At 50.6% G+C, this 22397-nt stretch overlaps 1 protein-coding gene across 10 annotated transcripts in view; it reads right to left on the bottom strand.

Annotated features, from left to right (window-relative positions):
• Positions 1-22397, bottom strand: part of AUTS2 (activator of transcription and developmental regulator AUTS2) — a 1250408-nt gene that overhangs the window by 27042 nt on the left and 1200969 nt on the right. For 4 of the 10 annotated variants that reach the window (XM_051847924.3, XM_051847918.3, XM_089320645.1 and 1 more), the window contains 3 exons: positions 3069-3540; positions 1719-1972; positions 736-977 (listed from right to left, as the gene is read on the bottom strand). In XM_051847924.3, the coding sequence (XP_051703884.1) occupies positions 736-977; positions 1719-1972; positions 3069-3540 (968 nt within the window). The remainder of the gene's footprint in view (positions 1-735; positions 978-1718; positions 1973-3068; positions 3541-22397) is intronic. The other 6 variants (XM_051847925.3, XM_051847920.3, XM_089320647.1 and 3 more) reach the window with 3 other exon arrangements.

Consider the following 22397-nt stretch of genomic DNA (forward strand, 5'->3'; position numbering starts at 1 on the left):
GACCTGAATAATGCTCCTGGCTCTGGCCTGGCCCAGTACCAGCCATTGCAGCCATCTGGGGAGTGAACCAATGGATGGAAGACCTCTCTCTCTCTCTCTCTCTTTCTCTCTCTCCTTTTCTTTCTATAACACTGACTTTCAAATAAATAAACCTTTAAAAAAAAAACCTAAAATCAAGCATTAAAGTAGACATCCAACAAGTACAGTACTCTAATACTCACTGTCAGAGACAGGACCCTACTTCAGGATTCTAGGAGGTAGCATTCTCATGTGGCACTAGTAGTTACAGTTCCGACTGAACTGAATACCTCCACCTAAGCAGGTGCTCCCTGAAATAGCCTCTCCCGCTTCTCACCCCTACACTGACGCGGACCTGAGCTGGCACTGGGGGTCAGGGCTGGACAGCTACATTGTTATCCATGGTAGCAACACGATGCTCCAAAAAAGGAAAATAGCCCTTTAAGGAGTAACAAGTCCGACAGCGGAGGGGGCTGTTTCCAGGGCATCTAGAACAAGCCCCGCCCACGCTGCTGTATTCCCGCTTCCGGTCTCTGCAGCTGCCTGGGGTGGGACACATTTCCTGATGCCCTGCAAAGGTGACCTAGGCCAAGGGAGCCCCCCGCCACGCCAGCACCCCACCGCCACCCCCCATCCCGTCTCCTGGTGGTCCCGGCTGCCCAGCCCACCCGCCCTAGGGCTGCATGAAGAAAAGAGTCGTGCTCTACTTATCCTCACATTTCTGCCTGGGGTACGCACCATGGGAGGTGCTGGCGTCGGCATGATGGCGGTGGGCGGGATGGCGTGGGGGAACGGCGTGAAGGTGTGCTGGTGCGTATGCTGGTGAGTGTGTTGGTGCTGGTGTTGGTGCTGGTGGAACTCGGTGCGCAGGTAGGGCGGGGGGCCCAGGGAAGCCCCGCGGTCAGCACTCTGAGAGGCCAAAAAGCGCGTGTTCAGTTCCTGTCGCAAGATGTCTTGCTCTGGGAAAAGAAGAGAAGGGAGGCGGTGACGCCTTGTCCTGCGATGGTCACTTCCTTAAGGACGGGACAGCCAAGGGCCTCGCTGTCGCGGACCACGGTAGCTGGGGACTCCCAGGGGCAGTCGGATCCTGAGATACATGGGGGGACAGTCCTGAGATACAAGGGCCTGGTCACAAGCCAGCGTCCCTGTTTCTCAAAGAGCTCACAGAGTGCCCGGCCACGTGGCCAGGGCTGGATCTCTAGCTGGGTCACTGCTGAGTGACTCCGGACATGACAAGCCACCCACCCGATAAGTTGACCTCGCCCTCTCCGGGCAGTGGGGATGGTGACACTGCTATCTACTGAAGTGGAGGGCACACACTAAGTGCCAGCCGTTAATAGGTCACAGCTCTCTCTACGGCCCTTGTCCGGGGTCAGTGACCGATGTGTGGCTCTCAGTATCCATGGCCAAACACTGGTTGACAACTCGGCCAGGGGCCTGACCTCTACAGGTGCCCAGAGGAGACGCCGATGGCTTACACGGGGCCTGCCCTGGAAGTTCGGGGACCTGTCCCCACGACAGGCTCCTCTCTCCCAGGAGTAAAGCGAAAGGCGCTGGGTGAGCACGGGTGTCGGTATCCATCTGCGCTGGCTCCCGGCCCATAGGAGGAGTTGGGGGAGAGGAGAAGGAGGCCGAAGCCTGCGAGTGAGCACCAGCTAGCGACTGGGCACGGCATGGCTGGTGCAACGGAAACGCCCTACCTGAGTAAGTGCTCCCGGCCGGGTGTCCGGGGACCGGCAGACTCCCTGATGTCAGTGGTGGCGGAGGAGGCAGAGCAGTGGGAGGGGCAAACATATTGGGGTGATGTGAGTGGGCGGGGGGCTGGAGGGTGGGCGTGAAGCTGTGCAGGGGGCTGTGGTTGGGCAGGGAGAGGGGGAAGGGGGAGGCGGAGGGGTGGTGGGAGATGTGAGGAGGGGCGGGTTGAGTCTTTGCCGGCGTGCTGCTTCTGCTGCTGCTGTTGGGTGGAAAGAAGAGCATAAAGACAAAAAAAAAAAAAAAAAAAAGTGAGCAATTCGTTTTCTTAAAAAAAAAAAAAAAAAGCTCTCATTCCCCGCTTTCTGTCCCACCCCCTCCCCCTTTAGGGACCGCCCCATAGGGCGACACAGCCCGGCCAGCTCAGGGCCTCCCTCTCTCCCGAGGCTACACACTTGTCTCTGCCCTGCCCCCCTGGCCCGCTCCTGAATCCCACAAGGCAACCCAACTAACAACACAGCAGTGAAAACACTGTTCACCCCAGCTGCCTGGAACCTGTTAAAGAGACGACACAAATAAGGAGGTGGACACAGGTGCTAGCTTCTCTGATCACCGTGATGGGCTGGAGGTCACAGACCTGGCTTAGGAGGTTCAGAAGAGGGCCTGGCCCCTTGGGGACAGAACCGGCCTCCCTAACCTGTTCCTTAACTGTCCCGGACAGGAAAAGGCAAGTTCATCTCCAGGATTCGCAAAGCCTCAGAACCCCTGGCACGACTCTTAATCTTAAGAATCTAGTTCTGGCCGGCGCTGCGGCTCACTAGGCTAATCCTCCACCTAGCGGCGCCGGCACACTGGGTTCTAGTCCCGGACGGGGCACCGGATTCTGTCCCGGTTGCCCCTCTTCCAGGCCAGCTCTCTGCTGTGGCCCGGGAGTGCAGTGGAGCATGGCCCAAGTGCTTGGGCCCTGCACCCCATGGGAGACCAGGAGAAGCACCTGGCTCCTGCCTTCGGATCAGCGCGGTGTGCTGGCCACAGTGCGCCCGGCCGTGGCGGCCATTGGAGGGTGAACCAACGGCAAAAGGAAGACCTTTCTCTCTGTCTCTCTCTCTCTCACTGTCCACTCTGCCTGTCCAAAAAAAAAAAAAGAATCTAGTTCTTTCTTTCTTAGTCCTCAGTTCCCAAGCCAACCTGTCCTTACCCAAGAGCCCCCAGTCCCTCCCAATGTCCCCCCCGCCCCCGTGTCTTCCAGCCTCAGAGAAAACCTCAAGGTGCGTGTGTGTCAGCAGCCCCTTACCCACGACCCCCACGTCCTTGGGAAGACGGCAAGCGTCGGACAGGAGAAGACCACGTTGGCTCACCTTAAACTGTTGAGGCTGAGGCTACTGCTGTTGTAGGCGGACAGCGGCTGGGGGACGCTCTGGGACGAGGGGTGGGCCTGCACAGGCGGGAGGTTCTGGTGGAGCAGCTGGGCGGGGGACTGCGGCCTGGGCGGCCTCTGCACCTGAGGCTGTGGGGCGGGCAGCAGCTGGGCCTCCGGGGGGCCCGGGGGTGGCTGTGAGCTCGGAGGCGGGGGCTGCGGCGGGGCCTCCGTGCGCTGCACCAAGTCGGGGTCCGGAGAAGGAGCTTGGAGTTGAGGCTCCACCTGGGGCTGGGGTAGCGGCGGCGGGACCTGAGGGCAGGGGTCTTTAAGCACCACGGGCTCAAAGATGGGCTCTTTGCAGCAGTCCTGGCTCTTCTCCTGGCTTCTCTCTAGACCCGATATCTTGGGGACAATGGGCCCTGCATCTTGGCTGTCACGGTCCGGGAGTGTGCCAACGCCTAAGTCCGGATCTGCATTGGGGGGGGGGGGAGACAAAACCACAGGTGATGACGTGTGAGTGCCAGTGAGGTGGTAAGCAAACTCCACGACTCCAGCATCCATGCCTTGTGATGCGGTGGGGCCTGCGCACACAGGGGGTGGGGGTGGGGGGAGATGAGGCAGCAGCGATGCCCCCCCCCCCCCCAACACCACCCCTGCCAGTGACAGCTGCGTTCCAGACAGCGAGAGCCGCCTGGACCACCAGGCCGAGATGGATTTGTTCTGAAAATGAATGTTTTCCTTAATTCCCACAAAGTCTCTCATGGAACACAATTAACCAACGATAGCCGACAAGTTGATTTTTTTTTTCTCCCTTTAAAACAAATACAGTTCTTGAATATACAAAAGAGAAGTGTTTTCAATATAGCAAATGTAGCAGATGTTATTTAACAACACACAGATGGGTTTTCTTGGCCTTCCCTCTTCTCTTTCCATTTTGACCGAGGAGACACACTTGACATTTAGAGAAATCACTTTTATTTAGGAAGCGCTAAGCTTCCAGTCAAAAGTTGGGCCTCCTTAACGCTCACTGTCCATCCGAGATCAAAGGTGCAAACGTGGATTTTCATGAAGTTCAATGTCAACTGCACTGGCTAGGTTTTTTAAGAAATTCCCCTTGAACCATGGTGGGGGTCTCCGCCCAGCTGAGGCCAAGAGGTGTGGATGCCACACATTAGAATGAAGCTTGATGTAACAGTTAAGCAAAAGTCTATGATCAGGAAAAAAATACAGAAAACAGATGCTCCTGTGTGAATGTAAAAGGTAGGCACTGGGGCCGGCGCTGTGGCGTAGCGGATAAAGCCACTGCCTGCGGTGCCAGCATCCCACATGGGCGCGGTTTGAGATCTGGCTGCTCCTCTTCCAATCCAGCTCTCTGCTGTGGCCTGGGAAAGCAGCAGAAGATGGCCCAAGTCCATGGGCCTCTGCACACGCGTGGGAGACCAGGAAGAAGCTCCTGGCTCTGAGCTTCTGATTGGCACAGCTCTGGCCATTGTGGCCATCTGGGGAGTGAACCAGCAGTTAAAAGACCTCTCTCTCTCTGCCTCTCCTCTCTCTGTGTAACTCTTTCAAGTAAATACATATTAAAAAAAAAAAAAAAAGTTATGCACTGCTCCAAAGGCCAAAAGATCTAAGTGCTGCTTACTGGGTGACCCCATAAGTCAAATTCCATAAAACTCACAAATGGAAAAACGAATGTCCAGCATGGTGTTCCATATAAAGCAACGGACCCATTAAGGAGTACGAACTTCTGTACATATCTGTGGAGAAGTTACCTGTCCCTCATTTGTGTGCCAAAAAAGCAGCACCCTCCTTTTGATTATGATCCAGCTTTAGAAACAGGCAAAGGCCGGCGCTGTGGCTCACTTGGCTAATCCTCCGCCTGCAGTGCTGGCATCCCATATGGGCGCCGGTTCTAGTCATGCCGGTTCTAGTCCCGGTTGTTCCTCTTCCAGTCCAGCTCTCTGCTGTGGCCTGGGAGGGCAGTGCAGGATGGCCCAAGTGCTTGGGCCCTGCACCCGCATGGGAGACCAGGAGGAAGCACCTGGCTCCTGGCTTCAGATCGGCACAGCGCCGGCTGTAGCGGCCATTTGGGGAGTGAACCAATGGAAGGAAGACCTTTCTCTCTCTCTTTCTCACCGTCTCTAACTCTACCTGTCAAATAAAAAGAAAAAAAAAAAACAAGCAAGAGAAGACTGCAGTGGTCTCCGCAGTGAGGGTGTCTTTTTTGTCTTCTAGAATGATCTATTCTAGCCGTGGACTTTTTCTTCCTAGCTCCCTGTATATCAAGTGTGAAAAAACAGGATATTCTCACTGGTTGTATTTATTTCTGCTGGTGCTCTCTGGTGTCTGTACACTTGTTTGTCATTTTTCTTCCTCAGAATCTGTGTCAAAGTAATCCATTATTTTCAATGTTCTCTTAGTACAACAGATCAAACCATAACAGGCACAAGCGTGGAAACAAATGCTGGGTTTATAAACAAAGCACATTTGTGGCTGCTGTGGACTTGGCTATCTTCATGTCTCACAGAGCAGCCTGGATGGAGAGAAAGCTGCTTCCTGCACACGCTTCAGGTAGGAAAAGACGCAACATTGCAACATGGTCCCAATGAAAAGTGACGTTACATGTTTGACATCCCACTCACCTGTCCACCCAGTGTTGCCGTAAGAACCTTTCTGGGAAGCCTTTCACTTAAGATAAAAGGTGAAATTGTGGGGCTGGCGCTGTGGCATAGTGGGTAAAGCCACCACCTGCAGTGCCGGCATCCCATATGGGCACCAGTTCAAGACCCGGCTGTTCCTCTTCCGATACAGCTCTTTGCTACAGCCTGAGAATGCAGCAGAAGATGGCCCAAGTCCCCGGGTCCCTGCACCTGCATGGGATACCCGGAAGAAGCTCTTGGCTCCTGGCTTTGGATCGGCACAGCTCCAGCCGTTGTGGCCAATTGGGGAGTGAACCATCGGATGGAAGACCTCTGTCTCTGCCTCTGCCTCTCCTTTTCTCTCTGTGCAACTCTGACTTTCAAATAAATAAATTAAAAAAAAAAAAAGCACTGGTCTAATTAAAAAAAAAAAAAAAGCTGAAATTGTGTGAGTTTCCAGAACCTTAGTTTCCACTTTCTGAGCCGGAATAAGACACCAAGCTTCCTCCTTGATGTGGACAGAGCCCCTGCAGCCAGAAGATCCCTGGGACCCCTATCGGCAGATGCCATGGGCTCAGGATTTGGCTCTGCCTCTCTGTTAATGCTTTTTCTACCACCTCACAGAATTTTCCATGTGTGTCTTTCACCATAGTTTCCATGGCAAGCCAGTATATGACAGCTGGCAGAAAGTGCACATGGCTTCAAACCCTGCAGGTCCCTCGGTCAGCTCTGGGGCAGAAAGTGCCAACCGCCCAGAAATGCTAACAGCACAAAATAAAAGAGGGATTTTACTCAATGAGCAGCTCATGGCCCTGGGCAGGGCCTCTGGCCACGTGGACAGCGAATTTCAGCTGATAGTGCTGGATAACACTGGCAGGAACACATTTTTAAACTCTTGCACTTCTCTGTTCTCTCTGGACCAGGATGATAAAGAATCTACCAATCAATATTTTCTATCTTGGGAAAGTTGACATCCAAACTCCCTCCAAAGCTCAAGGTCTGAACAAAGTTTCTCCCTCGCATTAAACAACAACAAAAACTTTTTTTTTTTTTTTAACAGGTAGAGTGGACAGTGAGAGAGAGAGAGACAGAGAGAAAGGTCTTCCTTTTGCCGTTGGTTTACCCTCCAATGGCCGGCGTGGCCGGCACACTGCAGCCGGCACACTGCGCTGATCCGATGGCAGGAGCCAGGTGCTTCTCCTGGACTCCCATGGGGTGCAGGGCCCAAGCACTTGGGCCATCCTCCACTGCACTCCCTGGCCACAGCAGAGAGCTGGCTTGGAAGAGGGGCAACCGGGACAGAATCCGGCGCCCCGACCAGGACTAGAACCCGGTGTGCTGGCGCCGCTAGGGGGAGGATTAGCCTAGTGAGCCACGGCGCCGGCCAAAAACTTCTTTTTAAAGGATGCTGCCGAGAGATATCATGGAAACACATCAGAAGCACACATATAAGTGCTCCAAAATCTAGCTGGACTCCATCTATCTCCTCCTTTGTTCTTGGAGTCTGGACCACACCGTCATGTGCAGGAGGCATCCCAGCCTAGACACACACAGGGCGCAAGAGTGGTGCCAAGGCTTCGGCAGCTCCTGTTGCCACTGACAAGCGACATGGGACCCAGGGAAGGCCAACTGCTAGTCTGTGCAGAACCACCTACGCTAGGACTCAAGGAGCCTGGCCGCACAGAATTTTGAAACAAGAACCCAAGAGGCCATTCCAGTGCCTGGCAAACTGGAATGCGCATGCCAGCCGCCTGAAGATCTTGTATCACAATGCAGATTCAGTGGCTGTAGGGCTCAGGCCATCTTCTACTGCTTTCTCAGGTGCATTAGCAGAGAGCTGGATGGGAAGTGGAGCATCTGCTCGAACCGGCACCCATATGGCATGCCAGTGCTGCAGGCCAGGGCTTTAGCCTGCTGTGCCTTGACTTCTGAGCATCTCCCAGGGGACACTGGTGGTTTAGGGCCACATGGGCTACTTCAACAAGACTGCAGAAAATGCAATTAAAAGTTTGGTTTGGGGCCTGGGGGTGTGGGGGTGCACCGGGTTTCTCCACAATGCTGGCATCCTCAAATGAGTGTTCGTTCCACTCGTGGCTGCTCTACTGCCAGCTCCCTGCTACTGCAGGGCTGGCGTCTGATATGGGTGAGGGTTCGAGACCTAGCTGCTCCACTTCCGATCCAATTCTCCAATAATGTGCATGAGAAAGCACCAGAAGATGGCCTGAGTCCTTGGACCCCTGCCACCCACATGGGAGACCCAGATGGAGTTCCAGGATCCTGGTTTTGGCCTGGTGCAGTCTGCTGTTATGCACATTTGGGGAGTGAACTAGTGGATGGAAATATCTCTCTCTCTCTCTCTCACTCCATCTCTGTCACTCTTTCAAATAAATAATAAAAAATAAATCTTTTTAAAAAAGATTATTGGGGTTGGCACTGTGGCATAGTGAGCAAAAGCCACCACCTGCAGTGCCGGCATCCCATATGGGCGCTGGTTCGAGTCCCGGCTGCTCCACTTCTAATCCAGCTCTCTGCTATGGCTGGGGAAAGCAGTAGAAGATGGCCCAGGTCCTTGGACCCCTGCACCCATGTGGGAGACCTGGAAGAAGCTCCTGGCATCGGATCAGCCCAGCTCCAGCTGTTGTGGCCATTAGGGGAGTGAACTAGTGGATGGAAGACCTCTCTCTCTCTCTCTCTCTGTCTGTGTAACTCTGTCTTTTCTTTTTTAAAAAAAGAGATTATTTTGGTGCAAAAAAGTGTGAAATCTTTGTTTTCCTTTTTTTTATAATATGTACTTTGTGCATAGACTTCCTAAAGACCTCACTCACCCACACCTCAAAATTTTTTGCAACACAATATCTTTTGACTCTATTTTTCCGTGAACTTTTTGCAGTGCCCTGGTCCTCTGGGCTGCAGAGAACGCTCTATGATCAGACAGGATCGCCAAGTTCAGCAACTTGATGGAGGTCACTGGGCTGGCTGAGAAACCAGAAGACCAGCTTTCAGTCCTAACTCTGCCTTGTCTACCCCGTGCTGCCCCCTAGAGAACAAAGAGACCTAAAACAAAGCAAATAATATAGAAAAGGTCAGGGTTGGGATGGGTGGCTGGAGCGGAAGCTGAATGCTGCCATCCGTGCATGGGGCCTTGGTACCGTGACCTCCAAGCAAGACAGAGACAGCTCCGAGGGCTGCTAAGAGCTCTGGGGGCTGCACCGGTTTACGACTCCTCATTTAGGGGAGTCTCTGGGGCCATGGATTCGGCGTCATGCGTTTTTGTGGCTAACCGGTAATGCATTTCCTCTTCCTTTCAATTATTCAATGAATGTATCTTCCCAGTTAAGCTTTTCTGTCCTGACAGTCAATTTGTCCTACTGCGCTTCTCCAAGTTGGCAGGAGCGCGTTTTAAAGAGGCATTTTGTATTGTACAGTGTGTTCTGAGTTTGCCAAGCAAAGACATTTGCTGAGGTTGAAAGAAAATACAAAAGTGCAAATTGACTAGTCTTACTTAAATCTATTCATTACACTTCAGAGTTTAAAAAATATTCCTCTTCTTGTGATTATAAAAATAATGTACCACGCTTTTAAGAGACAAGCAAATTAAAATTATATCACATACTGTACAGTGGGAAAAAAGGGCGAGTTTACTGCATGTCAATTATACCTCAATAAACTTTAATTCTCTTTTTAAGATTCGAAGGTAGATGAAGGAACATTTGGTACACTGTTTAAAAAGATCTATTTATTGAAAGGCAGAGTGACAGAAAGGGAAGGAGAGTGAGAGAAAGAGACAGATAGACACAGACCCGTCTATCCACTGATTCACTCCCCAAATGGCCACAACAGCCAGGGCTGGGCCAGGCAGAAGCCAGGAGATCCATCTGGGTCTCCCTTAAGGGTGGCAGGGAGCTGGACTGGAAGTGGCGCAGCCAGGTCTTAAACTGGCACTCAGTATGGGATGGCGGCCCCAAGTTTGTGAGATTTTAATAGAGATCTGTTACAAGTTCTCAGGGACATAGGCCTTTTTCTGTACTTTACAAAACCGACATGTAACACCTACCACCTTTGGCAATATTTAGCAAAATAACAATGGTGTTCCCTTGACCTGGTGTGTAAGGGTTTAGTCTACAGAGACAATGGAACAACTCCGTGGTCTGAACTACAAGTTCGGAAACAACCCACCTGTAATAATTAGGGCACTCGTTATATCAGTTCGGCACATCCGTACAAAGGAAAATACCACAGCCATAAAAAAATATACGCTGTTGGGGCTGGCACTGTGGCGTGGTAGTTAAAAGCCACAGCCTGCAGTGCCAGCATCCCATATGGGCACCGGTTCGAGTCCCAGCTGCTCCACTTCTGATCCAGCTCCCTGCTAATATGTCTGGGAAAGTAGCAGAAGATGGCCCAAGTGCTTGAGCCATCCTTCACGTACCCTAGAAAAGGTATCTATGGATTCTACACCTTCAAAAAGCAAAGTATTCCTGTCATTCAAATTGAAAACCAACAGCAAACATCACACAACAGAAGAGAAAGGCAAAGGAATTATTTACAAAGGATATAATTACCTAGCCAGAGAACACAGATAGCCAGCTGAAAAAAAGCCCCTTGTGGGGCTTACTCCCTACAAGGTCATTACTGCAGCAACCTTAAACAGTTCACAGACATCAAGAAAACCGTGGGGGGCACCCATCCATCCACCTGTATCTTTTTGAACCAAATCCCCTAGAAATGTACACTGTCAGCATCCGATGTTCACACGATTCTACTTTCTAGTTAATTTCCCTACTTATTTGTGCAAATGACAGAGTCACAAAGCCTTCAAGACCCCAAAAGGACTGCTGATTGTAGCCAAATGAGAAAAATAACCTACTTTAAGAGAAAATGGCAACATTAACAGAGGACCAGCAACTAGAAAGCCAGAAACACACGGAAGGGTCACATTTCTGAGAATCAATGTTCAATTTTTTTTTCATGCTTTTAGCAGTGTCCTTTATCTATTTATTTTTAATTTATTTATCTGAGGGGCCGGCACTATAAAGTCACTGCCTGCAGTGCCGGCATCCTATACGGGCATCGGTTCGAGTCCCAGTTGTTCCACTTCCAATCTAGCTCTCTGGAAAGCAGTGGAAGATGGCTCAAGTCCTTGGGCCCCCTGCACCCCTGTAGGAGACCTGGAAGAAGCTCCTGGCTCCTGGATTAGGATTGGCCCAGCTCTGGCTGTTGCGGCCATTTGGGGAGTGAACCAGCGGATGGAACACCTCTCTCTCTTTGCTTTTCTCTCTCTGTAACTCAGCCATTCAAATAAATAAATAAAATCTTTAAAGACAAACAAACAAAAAGCACAAACTGAGCTACTGAATTTATCTAGCAATACTTTCAACTCCCCCAAGGTTCAGAGTCTTGTATCTCCCAGACACTACATTGCAATGGTGCACCCTCTCAAAAACACACATCTCTTCCCTTTCCTCCTCTCCCTCTTTTCTTGAAATCATTACACAGAGACCAGTTTGTTCCATTAGCAGATTCAATTACTAGAACGAATGGAAGGATGACATTCAGTCTTGCAGCTCTTCTTCTCGGTCACTGAAATTCTACAAATAAATTGAGGAAAACCCACTGTTTGTTCAAGGCAAATTAATTTCCAAACACTGCAAGAGTGGAAGATCAGGGGGATGATGGGTGCTTGGCAGGGCTCAAAGAAATTCCATTTTGTGCTTGTCATGTTGTGTAAACATTAATTACCATCTGGGAGGCTAAGCTCCAGGCTGAAGGCTGAATCACAAACCTCTGAGGACCTACAGGGTTCCCAGTGAAAAGCAAAAGCCTAAATAGGAAAAAAAAAAAAAAAAAAAAAAAAAAAGCAAGCCACGGCATCTGCCAAAATGCCACCAGATTACAGGCTGCTGTTATCAGAGAAGCTACTTTGGGTATCATCGGGTTTATCAGATTAACCCTGGATAGGGGTTAATCTGACAGGGATTACAGACACAGCGGCACACTGCAGATGAGTGCACTTCACTTGTTTCCAGTTTATTCTTCCTAAGCCTCACTCCAAAACCAACATCAATTCGGACGCACACGCCCATGTTCCTGACGACTTAAGACCACAAACCTGTCATGGAGGGGAGCCTCCAACTGATGGTGGAGGCTGGAGAGAGACTTGAGCGGCCGCAGACTAGAGAAGGAAGGGCCCCCCGAGATGTAAGCCAACCTGGGCTCACATTTGATTTCTTTTGTAGCCTTTGGCAAGTCGGAGCAATGAAAGACCGTGTAGATGAAGGATCAAAATTGGGATGAGAGCAGCAGACCGGGAGCCACTGAGGGTGGGAATCAGAGCCTTGAAAAGTCTTAATAAAACCGCAACAGAGCCAAGGTTCCACATCATTCTGGTATCTCCCTCTTCATGGGAGCAGAAGACAAGCTCGTGTGATGCTGCCCTATGTGTCCAGCACTGCGCCAGGGCCCAAGGATGGGAAGATGGACAAGGAACAGCCCCTGCTTTCCAGGAATTGGCAGTAGGGGAGGCACGGAAGAAAACCCGAGAACTGGGGTTTTACTTCAGGGTGCAGTGTCTGTACAGTCCAGACAGCTCTCTCTCCTACTGAGGCGAGCTACCGACAGTGTGCGAGGGACTCTGCTCTATAACATGTTCCCGCCGGCCCCTAGGATTACTCTTAGGCCCCCAGCAACCGAACCATGTGCAGAGACCTGACAGGAAGCTCAGGGTGTGAAGGGTGAGACCTTCAGTCACTTCTGGGAAGAGGAAAACGCCAAATACCAGTTTCAGGGAAAGCCCAGGAGTTTGTGTTTTGGCCACAAAGACATAACCCCCATTTTTCTTGCGTGTACCCGCCTACCAGCTTTATATTCATTTTTTGGCAGCTGGCTTGTGTGGACGAGATCATCTCCTCCTTTGGTTTCCATCCCTGGCGCTCCCTGCCCTAGCCTAACCCCTCTCCTAGCTGGTTGTGCAGCAATGACTGGCTGCTCACTGAGTACCTGTATGACAGCAGGTTCTGCCATACCCGGGCACAAGCACCCTTAAAACCAGTGCACACTCAACACTGAAGCTCTTCTGGGTCTGGACAGCAGCAGCGCACAAGATTTCTAACAAGGAAGGGCTCTCGAAGGACTTTCAACCAAACACACCTGTGTGCATTCAACAACGCGCATCAGCTTTGAATAAGGTGCAAACCTAAGGACAAGGCTATGCTCAAAATAAGTCACAGCACACACACCTTACCCTGGGACACAACAGGGAGAACCCTAGGTGTATTCTGGAGGTTTCCCCAAGGATGTGACCAAGGCACTGACAGTTGAATTATAATTTTAGATGTTTGGCTTCTTTAAAAAAGAAAAAAAAACCAGTCTTCTTAGTATCTAATCATCCTACCTTTCACATGAAGAATAATGAAGTGAGCAGGCAGGCAGCCCTCCTGCCAGTATTTCATTACCAAGTATAAATGAGGCCTAGAGCTCACAGATGGGGTACACTCACAGACCCGACACCTCCTGTCTGGGACTGTTGTCCTCTGCTAACACCTAATGGCATCGCTGGGTGCCTGCTGTCTGTGGCTAACCTGACCCACAGACACCTGCTGAGGCAAACACTCTTTGGTGTAATGTGCCCTTGTCATTTTACCTGTTAACATAACAGGACATTATTTTTTTCCTGGAATTTGTAACCCAGCTTTTGTATCAACATGTTTGTGAAATGATGGGGCTGTGCAATAAGGCATCTCACTAATAAGTTTCACACTCTGAAGAATCACTGTGCCCATTCAGGCTGGTGAACAACTGGCTCTAGGCTAAACTCTGCTTCCCACATGCTGAACCTCTTCAAAGATGATTTTCTCAAGGACAAGGGTAAAGCAAGCACAGATCTACTCACGCACCTCCAGTCAGGGGCCAAGTGCATGGTGGGACGGTGAAGTCGCCACTTCGGTAGCACCTGGTTTGAGTCCCGGCTACCCTGTTTCTGATCCAGCTTCCTGCTAATATAACAAACACCCTGGGGGGCAGGAGGTGGCGGATCAGGGACTTGGGTTCCTGCCACCCGAGTGGAAGACCCAGATTGAGTTCTTGATCGCTGGCTTTGCTCTGGCCCAGTTGTGGCTGTTGTGAGTAGCTGAGGAGTGAGCCAGCAGAGAGAAGATCTCTATCGCTCTGCCTTTCAAATACAATGGAAAACAATACAAAACAAAAAAGAACAATAACAATAAACTTTTGGTCACCTGCCTTCCTGCTTTGCACACTAGCTTTCTGTTTCATCTGGTTGTGGGCACGCGTTAATCACGGACACCCATCTGGAAGAAAGGCTGGGTGGGGTATGCCATGGTGAACTGTGGGAACTTGCATTTCTCAAGTATTGTCCTCGGCCCTCTGGTTCCAGACACGAAAACTCCCTGCTCCCAAGCTTCCTCTAAACCCTGCAGGGCTACGAGACGCCGCCAAGCTGCTGGCCGACACAAGCTCCCGCTGCCCGTGGCTCCCTGTCTCTCTCACTGCTTCCGAGTCCGAAGAACAGGTGCACTTTATTCTTCTGTCCTGTAAGAGTCACCTGCGTCACCCCCCTGCCAATGTCTTTCCCTCAAGGTCACGCTCCCATCAGGGTTCAGGTGTCAGAAGGCCCCGCATGAACCCTGGGAGGCATGAGTGAAGCAAGAGAGGACAAGGAGCCCCAGAGCCCCGTGCACGCGGCCAGCTCTGGCCCTGAGCTCACCCTGCGCCAAGAGAACCGCAGGGGAGGTGGTGGGGAGGTTAAATCCCACAAGCAGACTCTGCGACCTCTGTCAGTTTCTCTCCTGGTCCCCAGAGCTGTGGCAGTGTGTAGACCTGTAGCACATATCATCAAAGCAATCAGTACCTCCCCCAGGTCATCCTGTCTGGTTGCCGGCCAGTCCTTTACTGTGGGCAGCGGGCTCTGGCTTGGGAAACTTTTGCCTTCGGCAATGCGCGCTCCACCAGCCTTCAGGCCTGCCTGTCTGTTTGACTAAGGACAGACGCCAACAGCCCCTCCACGTCTGTTCATACAGCCTGCGAGGGCCCGTGGGGCCTGGGTGCTGCCAATGCCCTACAAGCTGTCTGCGCAGCTTCTGTGTGAGTTTCGCAGATGCCTCTAAGCACATATCTATGAAAGTTGCCATCCTCCTATCACGGAGCCTTTGATTCCTTAAAGGAGTAGCTGTGGGGAAGAGGACTCTCAGGGTTTCTTGCAGCTTTGACCTTTCTGATCCCGAACTACACCGATGTATGATGCGGCTTCACGATTCCAAGCGCCGACCACAGACCGGCAACACCAGCAGCATGCTGGTTGTCAGAAAGGTCAATCCGCAGACTCCGTCCCGAGGCGCACTAAAATCTGGGCGGCACTGCTCGATAGCGCTACTGGGGCTGCTCCAGGGCCCCGGTGAGCCCCGCTGCGGAGAGACGCAATCCACCGGCCGCCAATCCTTTTCCGTGTCTCCATCCAGCCTTGGAAATTATTTCCGTCATTCCTCCCCAGGGCGGCTTCTCTACAGCCTTCCCACTGTGTACGGCGGGGTGCTGGGAGAGAGGGGGTGCCATTCACTAGATGAGGAGCTGCCTCAACACTGTGCATGTTCCCGAGAGCCAGAAGCAGCCAACTCTGCCTCCTTGTGCCACTTTCCATCCTGGCTCCAGGTGGCCTCATTGGCTCATCGCTGTGCAGACCAAGGAATGAGACAGTCTCACCTCAAGCACAGTCAGGAGCCACTTTCTAGGACCTTGGGGTTGTCACACAGAGGATGAAGTTGATTTATCGGGACTGGCGTCACTCAAAGAACCCGGACCAACGGATGTGTACTGTAGAGCCACGTTTCAACCTAAAACGCAGTACGCTGCCTTATAGGAGAACCACTCCTCTTTACTGGAAGTGTCCAAGAGAATGCTGAACAACCACGGTTAAGAACTCAGGAGGTGGCCGGCGCCGCGGCTCACTAGGCTAATCCTCCGCCTAGCGGCGCCGGCACACCAGGTTCTAGTCCCGGTTGGGGCGCCGGATTCTGTCCCGGTTGCCCCTCTTCCAGGCCAGCTCTCTGCTGTGGCCAGGGAGTGCAGTGGAGGATGGCCCAGGTGCTTGGGCCCTGCACCCCATGGGAGACCAGGAAAAGCACCTGGCTCCTGGCTCCTGCCATCGGATCAGCGCGGTGCGCCGGCCGCAGCGCGCCGGCCGCGGTGGCCATTGGAGGGTGAACCAACGGCAAAGGAAGACCTTTCTCTCTGTCTCTCTCACTGTCCACTCTGCCTGTCAAAAAACAAAACAAAACAAAACAAAACAAAAAAAAACTCAGGAGGTGCGGGGCTGGCGATGTGGCACAGGGGGTTAAAGTCCTGGCCTGCAGTGCTGGCATCCCTATGTGGGTGCTGGTTCAAGTCCTGGTTGCTCCACTTCTGATCCAGCTCCGTGCTAGGGCACCTGGGAAAGCAGAGGAGGATAGCCCAAGTTCTTGGGTCCCTGTACCCATATGGGAGACCCAAAGGAAGCTCCTGGCTTCGGATAGGCTCAGCTCCAGCCATTGCAGCAATTTGGGGAGTGAACCAGTAGATGGAAGACCTCTCTTTGTCTCTACCTCTCTGTGTAGCTCTTCCAAATAAATAAATCTTTTTTTTTAATTTTATTTTATTTTTTTTTATTTTTTTTTATTTTTTTATTTTTGACAGGCAGAGTGGACAGTGAGAGAGACAGAGAGAGAAAGGTCTTCCTTTGCCGTTGGTTCACCCTCCAATGGTCGCCGCTGCAGCCGGCGCACCGCGCTGATCCGATGGCAGGAGCCAGGATCCAGGTGCTTTTCCTGGTCTCCCATGGGGTGCAGGGCCCAAGCACCTGGGCCATCCTCCACTGCACTCCCTGGCCATAGCAGAGAGCTGGCCTGGAAGAGGGGCAACCGGGACAGAATCCGGCGCCCCAACCGGGACTAGAACCCGGTGTGCCGGCGCCGCAAGGTGGAGGATTAGCCTATTGAGCCACGGCGCCGGCTCAAATAAATAAATCTTTACAAAGAAAAACTCTGAGGCGCAAATTATGCAATGGCTGGGCCTGGACTGGATAGTTCCCTGCTGCTATAAGACACTGCTCTCACCCCTTCTGGAAGAACATCACTTTCTCGTTTTCCTCCACCTTTCAGAACTCAGTCCTCTCAAATATCACTAGCAGGTTAATGACCATTCTTTTCTTGATTTGCAGAAAGTCTGATAAATGCCACATCTTAAATAGTTGTAAATTAAGAACTCCTACACCAAATGATATTACATATAACCATCTTAAGGAATAGAAGGAGTAAAAGTGTTTATTCCCAGCTAGGATACTTGCAAAGTTGAAAGATGTAAAAAAAAAGGGGGGGGGGGTGATGGGGAGTGCTTTGTGGTTCCCTACATTTCAAGTAACTTTTTGAAATAAAGATTTTTGGGCCGGCACCATGGCTCACTTGGTTAATCCTCCACCTGCGGCGCTGGCATCCCATATGGGCGCCAAGTTCTAGTCCCAGTTGCTCCTCTTCCAGTCCAGCTCTCTGCTGTGAGCCGGGAAGGCAGTGGAGGGTGGTGCAAGTGCTTGGGCCCCTGCACCCTCGTGGGAGACCAGGAGGAAGCACCTGGCTCATGGCTTCGGATCCGCGTAGTTCCGGCCGTAGCGGCCATTTGGGGGGTGAACCAGCAGAAGGAAAACCTTTCTCTCTGTCTCTCTCTCACTGTCTAACTCTGTCAAATAATAAAATAAAAACAATTTTCTTTATTTATTTGAGAAGTAAGTTATAGACAGAGAGAAAGATTTTCCATCGCTGGTTCACTTCCCAAGGGTCACAAAGACTGGAACTTGGGTTGATCCAAAGCCAGGAGTCAGGAGCGCTTCTTCCAGGTCTCCCACGTGGGTGCTGGGCCCCAAGCACTTGGCCCATTTTCTACGGCTTTCCTAGGCCATCAGCAGAGAGCTGGATCAGAAGTAGGGCAGCTGAGACTTGAATCGGTGTCCATATGGGATGCCGGCACTGCGGGTGGCAGCTTTACCTGCTATGCCACAGCACTGGCCCCATAACTTAAAAAAAAAAAAAAAAGTCTGCCAGTCCTTAAATTTTGTCTATAAACTAAAACTACAAAATAGTTTGTCTACAAACTATTCAGGCAATAAATTTTTGATAGGAAAATAAAATCTTGCCACCATATCATTTTATTATTCTCAATGTATCATAACAAAAAGGAAAACATTCAAATAAAGATTTTGAAGCTACATGTCTGTAAGGCCCAGGAAGCAGGGAAGACGGCGATGACTTCAGCCTGGTAGAAACCACTCATTCCCTGAAAGAACCTTTCACATGGGAACGCTGCCAATCACCTTCTAGAAAGCAAAGAGTGGGAAATTTTTTTTTTAAATAAAAGCATCTTAGGGTTTTTTTGTTTGTTTTTTAGAGAGGGATCAGGAGAGAGAAAGCTCTCATTAGCTGGCTCATAGCCTAAATGCCTGCTATGGCTGGGGCTGGACCAGGTTGAAGCCAGGATCTGGAACTCCATCCTGGCCCCCCACAAGGATGGCAGGGAACTAACTCTCTTAGCCATCACCTGCTGCCTCCCAGGGTGCACAGTAGCAGGACGCTGGGTTTGGACTCAAACCCATGCATTCAATGTGGAATCCAAGCATCTTAGCCATGAAGCCAAACACTTGCCAACAGCAGGAGAGCTTCCTTTTCCTTAAAGAGAGCTGGAGTGAGTGACCAACACTGCAGTGCTGCCCCCTACCTTCAGTTATACTCCTGGAAGGGAAATGCTGTCAGAGAACCAGCTGAGCCTTGGGTCATGTCCTGCCACAGTGACTTCAACTTCCCTACTAATACCTGGACTTGATCTTCAGACATGAGTTCAAAAAGGGATGGTAGAAGGGACTATGGAACTCATTTGTTTCTTCTGCCACCTGAGGAATGTATCTGCCTGGCCATTCTACCATGCCCTCTAAGTCAACATGACTAAAACCAAGCCCATCCCCTCCCCCGACCCTGTTCCTGGTTGGCCTGGCCCCATCTGGACAACATCAGAATCCCAGCATAGATCTATGTCCCTCTCACATTAAACCATGGTCCATGCAGAAGTAACTGCTTCCTGATGCCTCTTAAGACAAACAAAACAATGGTTTCAGAATCGACCCATTGCACCAGCAGCCCGAGTGAGCTATTTATGCAAATCAGATCACGCTGTCAACCCCCAGCGCGAGTCTCCAAGGGCGTCCCTTGCCGTGGGCTCTGCGGGACTCTCACCAGCTTCCAGCACGCTCTGAGGGCTCCCCACTCCTGCTCATGCGCCCTTGCACACTCAGACCGGCTCACTCCCGAATCCCATCATCCCAAGCCCCATTTCTGTCAAGCCAACATGATAACCCTCCTCCAGTTCCCCCAGCTCCCGCTCACCACTGCCTCTGACGAACTGCTGTTCTATAGCTCGTGCCCTTGGGACTTAACAGGTTCCAGACTCTTATGTGAACAAATCAACTATTCTTATTATATGACAAACAATAAATTACATTTTATTATAAAAAGGTTAAACAAATACTCTTGGACTTGAATAACCAAACTTGATGCTATCTGTATCTTAATGCACACAGCCACCTTATTGAGGAAGAAGGAACTATTTAAACCTTAGCATTTTTTTTCAATTCTGAACACAGTGCCTTCCTGAGTGAGCACTTGATAAATAGTTGATTTCTTTAACTACGTAATACTCAGTTTGCAGCATCTAAGCAAGTTTATTTAGAACTGCAATTCAAAAGGAAAAAAAATCAGCATAATGAGAAAAATATTCAATAAACAATTACACATAAAGCCAGAAAAATCTTGTCTCTTTGGAGTTGTTTCCATAATTGGACATTATCCTGCAATAAAATAATAGTATATGAAGCAGCAGCAAATGTAAAATAATTGGAAACCATTATGATGTTTAAGGATCCATTTTCAATATATAATAAAACTAATGTATTTTGAATCATAAAGATTCTAATAGCTTGGTTGTTTTCATATGGCTAAAAAAAAAAAAAAAAAGCAAAAAAGCAAAAAACCTACAACGACAGAGGATGCAAAAGCACAGCCCGGTAAGAGAGCTGTAGGAATCCTTAGAGGCAGGTGTGCCCACGGTCTGCAGGCTTGGAGCACAAACAGACCTTCGTGTGCACAGAGAGAAAGCAACACGAAAATGCCAACGGTTGTCCACCCAGGGAAGAGCTATGGAGAGACACCTGGATGCTTTTCAACCTTCTGTTGTCTTCACATTTCCAACAGGACACAGCGTTTAAATCCAGAAATGTGCTACAAAATTTGATAACTGTGCCATCAGTGGGGAAAACGATATGCTTGTTATGGGCAAACCAAAGTAAAATTCTTGTGTGTGTGTGTGTGTGTGTGTGTTTTTAAATTAGCCAAAGAGAACTGCTAAACACCAAATAGGAAAACTATGCGACAGTGAACATCAAGGAGCAGCAGGCTAGCAGGGATGGCACCAGAATGGCAAAGCTCAGAGGAACATGAGGATGGAGGGGATAAATAGCCTTGTGCTTTATAAAAATCTCTACAGCAGATGGGGCCGGCGCTGTGGTGTAGCCAGTAAAGCTGCTACCTGCAGTGCCGGCATCCCATATGGGCACCAGTTCGAGTCCCAGCTGCTCCACTTCTGATCCAGCTCTCTACTGTGGCCTGAGAAAGCAATGGAAGATGGCCCAAGCCCTTGGGCCCCTGCACCCATGTGGGAGACCCAGAAGAAGCTCCTGGCTCCTGGCTCCTGGCTTCGGATCGGCGTAGCTTTGGTCATTGCGGCCAATTGGGGAGTGAACAAGCAAATGGAAGACCTCTCTCTCTCTCTCTGCCTCTCCTTCTTTCTCTGTGTAACTCCCACTTTCAAATAAATAAATCAATCTTAAAAAAAAAATCTACAGCAGCAAAACACTACTGGGACACACAGACATGCACCCCCCTATGCCCTACCCACTGTATATCAACCTGGGAGACTGCAAAATAAAAAATAAAGATTTATTTTATTTTCACATCAGTGACTTCTTGCAAAATGCCAGAGTTGTGAACAGTGTGTTAAAGCAGCCGACAAATGACTGATTGTACATTTCTTAATTCATGGTCTTCCCGAAGAGAACCTGAAACGTGTCACTGCAGTGGGACCTGGGGATGAGGAAAAGACAGCGAGGCAGGACGGACCACACGCGGTCAGAATGCTCAGGAGGGTGACCCAGACTCTCGTCCCCAGCTCTCACTGGCCCAGAAGCACCGATTAAACGTGAGAGCTGGACTCTGTCGCAGGGACAAGTTCCTCTCGTGGGAGGAAGGCGTTGCACCGACACTGAAGACAATGCCAAGTGACAGCTCACACCCGCCACTCACACACACTAACCCCCGGCCAAATCCACAAAGAAACTGTCACAGGCGACATGACAGGGTCTTTGAGTCCTTGCTGTTTTTCCACCTCTAATGTACCATTGTCCTCCAGCTTGCACAGAGCCTCGCTCCTCAGTCCCCCACGTGGCACGCTCCTGGTGGCCACGTGGAACTGAACCTGCGCATGCCTGGTCTTGAACTCTCCTCCGTGAACCCAAAAGCAGAAGTGAGGAACCCCTGAAATCCTCCTCACCTTAAAGTCAGGAGAGGCAGGCCAGAAACGGGGAGGGAAAGCCAAGAGCTGGATGCTGTGTCCCCAGAGTGGGGCTGTGCTGGTGGCCCCAGTGGGCTGCTGAGGACAGATGTGTCCAGACCTCACCACAGACCCGTGGCCTGGGGTCACGCACTCTGGGAAGATCTGTTTGTAACTAAGACACTGGTTATATTGCCTTAGACTCTGACTTACCAGATATGTAAGTTACCCCTCTCCCAGCAACCACACTTGGCCAAATGATTCCACTTGAATTTTGCTGTTTTCAAAGCACAGGGACTAGAATTTGACTATCCCCTGTGTGTGTGTGTGTGTGTGTGTGTGTGTGTGTAAAATGTCCTGGGCCAGCACTGTGGTTTAGCCACCTCTTGCAACGCCAGAGTACCACCAGCTGCTCCACTTCCAATCCAGCTTCCTGCTGATGTGCCTGGAAAGCAGTGGGTCGAGGCTCAAGCACTTAAGTCCCTGCTACCTTAAGTTCCTGGATCCTGCTATTGTGGCCATCTGGGGGGGGCATGATCCAGCAGATGGAAGATCTCTCAGTCTCTGTCATTCTGCCTTTCAAAGGAATAAATAAGTAAATCTTTAAAAGAAAGAAAGAAAAATATAGCCTCTCTAACAGTTCAAAACCAGAGTAATCTGAACATGATTTGCAGGAAGGTGAGGGGAGATGTTGACAAAAGGACACACAATTACGGTGAGACCGAAGGAGTAAGTTACTGTTACAGCACACAAAATGAAACCCACCAACTGGAAAAGCCAGCTTGCCCTGCCGAGAAGGGAGAGAGGCACTGAAATCTTGGTGCCCTGGAATGCACCACAAATTCTACAAAAACAACTAGGGGTGTTTTCCCCTCAAAACCCCAGATCAATTCACAGCAAATGCATACATCTTTTTGGTGCAAAGAAACACAATTTTCTGTCCGCCCTAACAAAGACGCGTAATTACAGGGCACACAGTCTGAGGAAGAGCCACTTGGGGGAGTTTGTGTCGTCGTGCCAGATTTCCATTTTAAAGAAATCAAATTCAGACACTGGAAAGC

The sequence above is a fragment of the Oryctolagus cuniculus genome, chromosome 19 (genome assembly GCF_051225735.1).
Source record: "Oryctolagus cuniculus isolate XC-2025 breed Fujian yellow rabbit chromosome 19, ASM5122573v1, whole genome shotgun sequence".
NCBI classification, from domain to species: domain Eukaryota; kingdom Metazoa; phylum Chordata; class Mammalia; order Lagomorpha; family Leporidae; genus Oryctolagus; species Oryctolagus cuniculus.